Source organism: Bison bison, unplaced genomic scaffold (assembly GCF_000754665.1).
Source record: "Bison bison bison isolate TAMUID 2011002044 unplaced genomic scaffold, Bison_UMD1.0 scf7180017864371, whole genome shotgun sequence".
NCBI lineage: Eukaryota > Metazoa > Chordata > Mammalia > Artiodactyla > Bovidae > Bison > Bison bison.
Genome location: NW_011494943.1, coordinates 7,133,646 through 7,137,674, shown reverse-complemented (window position 1 = coordinate 7,137,674; position 4,029 = coordinate 7,133,646). Strand labels below are relative to the sequence as shown.

Sequence of the window (4,029 nt, the reverse complement as noted above, 5' to 3'; positions counted from 1 at the left end):
GAGGTCTCTGACTAGGCCTCCAGGCTTCCTCCCCAGCGGCGCCAGCCTTTCTTGTGCCCACCTTCCAACTTGGCAGCGGAGTCTTCACCTCTGCCAAAGACTTCTTCCCTTCCAGACTTTCAGGAGCACCCGAGATGTTTCCCACTTAATGCAGTGGCCCTGCCCTGAGCACCTTCCCTCCGAGTCCAGGGTTGGGGAAGACACAGGCACACCCGCCCTGCGGTCCCACCAGCCTTTCTCTCCCCTCACCGCTGACCTGGGAACTCCTGACAAGCACTGCCCTGTGGAACCACCGGTGCAATAGCTAGCTTGGTGCCTCAGATTCCCCATCTGTAAAATGGGTGCCCAGAGCCATTGGTGGGGACACTTAGGGATATCAAAGGGGATAAGCAGAGTCACACCAGAAACTGCTTTTTATACATTCTGTAAAGGACCATTTTAGAACCGAGCATATTTCCTCCAGTTGGTTTTAACGAATCGTAATACCACATCACGTGTTACACCAGCTAAGGACGAGAATTTTCTAATAAACTCTTTCTGATACTAAAATTGCTTCTTCTCATATCACCCAAAGGTCCACCCCAAGCTGAAGGAAAAGAAGGCTGGGTGAGCCCTAGGTTTCTTAGGAAATCCAACTTCGTATGCCCCCTCTTTCCAAGGAGATGGGACAGAGAGAGCGAGTTCCAGCCTCCAAAGAAATGATGAACAGGCAGTAAACGTGTGGCTCAGTCCCTGGTAGGAGGCCCGCCTGGCCTTAAGAGAGAACGGCTCCCTTAACCCGCAGGCTCACACCGTTTCTGGCAGCAGAGCGTGCTGCTGTCTTCCCGACTCTTCGCGCACACTACCACCAGCGGTAGTGGGCCAGTGCGCGGTTGGCCTCGGCCATCTTGTGCATGTCATGCTTTCTCTTGATCACAGGGCCGCGGTTGCAGAAAGCCTCCAGCAGCTCCTGAGACAGCTTCTCCGGCATCAGCATCCGCCGGGGCTTCTTCTCCCTGCACTCAGTGATCATCCACTTCATGGCCAGGAAGCGGCGACGCCGCTCAGCCAGCGGAACGGGGACCTGGGCAAGACGGGACAGGGCAGGTTAGTCTGAGAACTTGCTAGGACTGCAGCCTCCTTAAGTAGGCACATGTCCACTCAGGGCCAGCCCTGGCAAGGGTGCTGAGGAGGAGGGCCTGACTGCTCCTCTCTGAGCTCCTCTCACCCCTGGCTGACCTCAGTGCAGCAGACATCACAGGCATTCATCAAACACTTCTTGAGCACTGGCCTTTTTCACCTCTAAAGGGAGTTCAGCCAAGTTGATAAAAGCACCACTGGGAAAAGCCCTGTCAGCTGGCATGACTTAGCCAACACAGATCATGAGCGCCTAGAAACAGGTCCCTCTTGTCCCAAGAATCATTTGCCAGGCCCCTACTATGTGCCAGGTGCTACGCCAGACCCTAGGGACACAGGCATTGAGAAAGTCTCTACTCTGTGAGGTTTACACTGAAAAAGGAAAGACAAAACAAATATATATATTAAGGAAAAAAAGGAAAGAACACCCACTTATGACAACGAAGTATAATTAAATGCTAGCTTCCCTGGTGACTCACACAGTAAAGCCACCTTCTGCCTGCAATGCAGAAGACCTGAGTTCAATCCCTGGGTCAAGAAGATCTGGAGAAGGAAATGGCAACCCACTCCTAAAATCCTTGGCTGGAGAATCCCTTGGACAGAAGAGCCGGGCAAGCCCCAGTCCACAGGGTTGCAAAGAGTTGGACATAACTGAGCGACCAACACTTCACCTAGTTCATTTGAACAGTGATGAAGCATCAGTCGAACACTACGTTAGACACTGATGTATAAAGATGAGGCATAAACATGGCTCCTCACCATCAGAAACTTACACCTTGGACACAGGATGCTGGACAGAAGGGGCAATGGGGGAGGTACTGTGGGCCTTCTAAAGAGGTCACGTAGATACTTTTTTGGCTCTCTTCCATCTTCTGCCTGTAATCTTTATACCATAGGACTGGGATGAGAAGACCTTGGCACTCTGCAGTCCCAAAAAAGCTATCAATCTTGGCCCAACTCTAAATACCCCCACTCTACCCCCACCGTTTGACACACGAGCAGTGCTGCTTTCCCATCCTGACCACGCACCTGGTAGAAGTGGCCCCCCTTGAGGATGGGTACCAGCCCAATCACAGGCTCACAGTTTTTCAGTGCTTGATGGAAGATGGTGTAAGGGTTGCGTTCAATGGTTGCTTGTTCCTCTGCAGAAGCAGCATGGTATTTCTCAAACTGCTTCCTTTTCACAGCTTCCAGGGTCTGCAAAGGGATACAGTGGAAGAGGATGCCCAGGGTCTCTAAAGGGTTCACCCAGCTGGGCTAGGACCCTGCCCTTTATTCCCATCATCCTGTTCTTATAGCTGCCCAACTATTCCCTTAGTACTTCTGAAACAAAAACCCTGGACCAGGACAGAAGAATGAGCTAACATTTGTAATGTGGGGCTGGGGGACGGCAGTGGTTGACTCCTGTAGGACTTCTTAAAGCCTCCACGCCCACATATAAATACAGAGAAACTCATTTTAATGACAGGTACAGAATCCATTGTTTTTTGTGTTAAGATAAAAAAGCCAAACACAAAGCTATGGGGAAAACAAAGATGACAGAGAGAGGTACTGTTTACCTGTGTCATGAGTGATCTGGCCAGAATTTTGTTTCCTCCTTTCATCATCATATTGGTGAATTTACTTTAAGAAGAAAAAGATGTTTAGGTTCCCAAGGCTGTCACTGTAGATCCTTCCGCCTTCCCCCGTATAGTCCCACTCTGTGGAACAAGTTTGTTTTCTGCTAACCTGATCACTGGGTCTTCAAACACAGAGCTTGTTTTCGTGGCTGGGGCAGCTTTAATAACCTGAGTCTTCCTGAGCTCCCGCTCATACGTCTCCTCCTCAGTCAGCTGGGCCAAGGGCTTGCGGTAATATTCCTTGTCAATCTGGGGATCCTGGTACTCAGGGCCATAGCGGCTCCACCTCACCTGGGTTAGCCTGGGGTGGGGGGAAGAGGAAGAAGAGGGCAAAAGCTGACTCAAGTGAAAAGGGCTGACTTAACAATAGGCACGTATGCCAAACCGCCGCCAAGCGAGCAGCGGGGAGACCGCCGGCCAGAGCTGAGCTGCAGTGATTCTGGCTCTTGTCCCAAGAGGTAGGAGGACCTCCCCTAAAGAGGCCAGGAAAGTCTGCTCCTCAAGTGCCAACAGTAAGGCCAGGCTCCTGAACTTCAAAATAGACAATCCGCCTATGCATCTCTCCCCCCACCTCCCAGCAAAGAAAATCCCAGTTCTGAGTTTTTCAACAAGTTCGCACTTTCAGTTCCAAGTGAGAATTCCTCAGGCAGGGAGCAACTACTAAGCTTTCAGATTGACCCAAACTCACGGAGGGGGTTAAAGAGGATTGAACTCAGTTATCCCGGCCTCCCTGGCTCTCTCCAGGTCCCTGCGAGTCTTGCCTGTGGCCCCCTCTTTTCCTCCCCAGCAGGTCTCTCCGTGAAGACCCAAGAGGACTCCCAGCTGCCCGCCACCCTCTCACCCTGGAAGCCGCAGGACAGCTATCCGCACGCCGAGAGCCAAGCCGGACCACCCTCGCGAAACCTTCACCGTGGGGGCAGCCATCTTGGCTGCCAGCAGGACCCCACGGAGACTGCCCTCGGCGTGCCTGAGCGAGTGACTAAAGACGGGGGAAAGGAGCTAGTAGGGTCCTAGCTCTGCGCATCACCCTGTTAATCTGGGCCTGAAGAGTCTCTCACTCCGAGGTCTAAGGCGGAGAGTCAAAAAGGAAACGTTCACCCTCGCATTATCCGTCGCAGCCTAGCAAGATCCTAGGCGGCGGCGCTTCGTCTTCTCAGGTCCCTATGCAGGCCCCGCCCCGGCTCGTCTCTCTCAGGTTCTCGCGAGGTTTGAGGCCTCTGGGCCGGCCCGGGCGGCTGCAATATGGCGGAGGCGGAAGGGGAGAGTCTGGAGTCCTGGCTGAGTGAGTATCCAC

General features: G+C 52.8%; 2 protein-coding genes across 3 annotated transcripts in view; one reads left to right on the top strand and one right to left on the bottom strand.

Annotated features, from left to right (window-relative positions):
* Positions 1-453: 453 nt before the first annotated feature.
* On the bottom strand, positions 454-3,907 carry MRPS7 (mitochondrial ribosomal protein S7). 2 transcript variants are annotated; one of them, XM_010856159.1, is made up of 5 exons: positions 3,834-3,907; positions 2,845-3,036; positions 2,676-2,739; positions 2,146-2,313; positions 454-1,063 (listed from the first exon to the last, which is right to left on the bottom strand). In XM_010856159.1, exons 1-5 carry the CDS (start codon positions 3,839-3,841, stop codon positions 842-844), a joined length of 654 nt encoding a protein of 217 aa, XP_010854461.1. In that variant the 5' UTR covers positions 3,842-3,907; the 3' UTR covers positions 454-841. The 2 variants fall into 2 exon arrangements, with proteins under 2 accessions (XP_010854461.1, XP_010854460.1); XM_010856158.1 differs by having other exon boundaries at positions 3,577-3,887.
* Positions 3,908-3,936: 29 nt separating this feature from the next.
* GGA3 (golgi-associated, gamma adaptin ear containing, ARF binding protein 3) overlaps positions 3,937-4,029 on the top strand; it is a 14,010-nt gene continuing 13,917 nt past the window's right edge. The window contains exon 1 of the mRNA XM_010856160.1: positions 3,937-4,017. Within this exon, the coding sequence (XP_010854462.1) occupies positions 3,978-4,017 (40 nt within the window). The 5' untranslated portion in view covers positions 3,937-3,977. The remainder of the gene's footprint in view (positions 4,018-4,029) is intronic.

What these genes read in the sequence shown, in the direction of transcription:
- MRPS7 (XM_010856158.1), bottom strand. Translation starts at nt 3,659, where the DNA reads ATGGCTGCCCCCACGGTGAAGGTTTCGCGAGGGTGGTCCGGCTTGGCT. An exon ending in TTTGAAGACCCAGTGATCAG is followed by an intron (nt 2,740 to 2,844) that starts GTTAGCAGAAAA and finishes TTCTTCTTAAAG; the next exon opens with TAAATTCACCAATATGATGA. An exon ending in AGGGGGGCCACTTCTACCAG is followed by an intron (nt 1,064 to 2,145) that starts GTGCGTGGTCAG and finishes CGTCTTGCCCAG; the next exon opens with GTCCCCGTTCCGCTGGCTGA.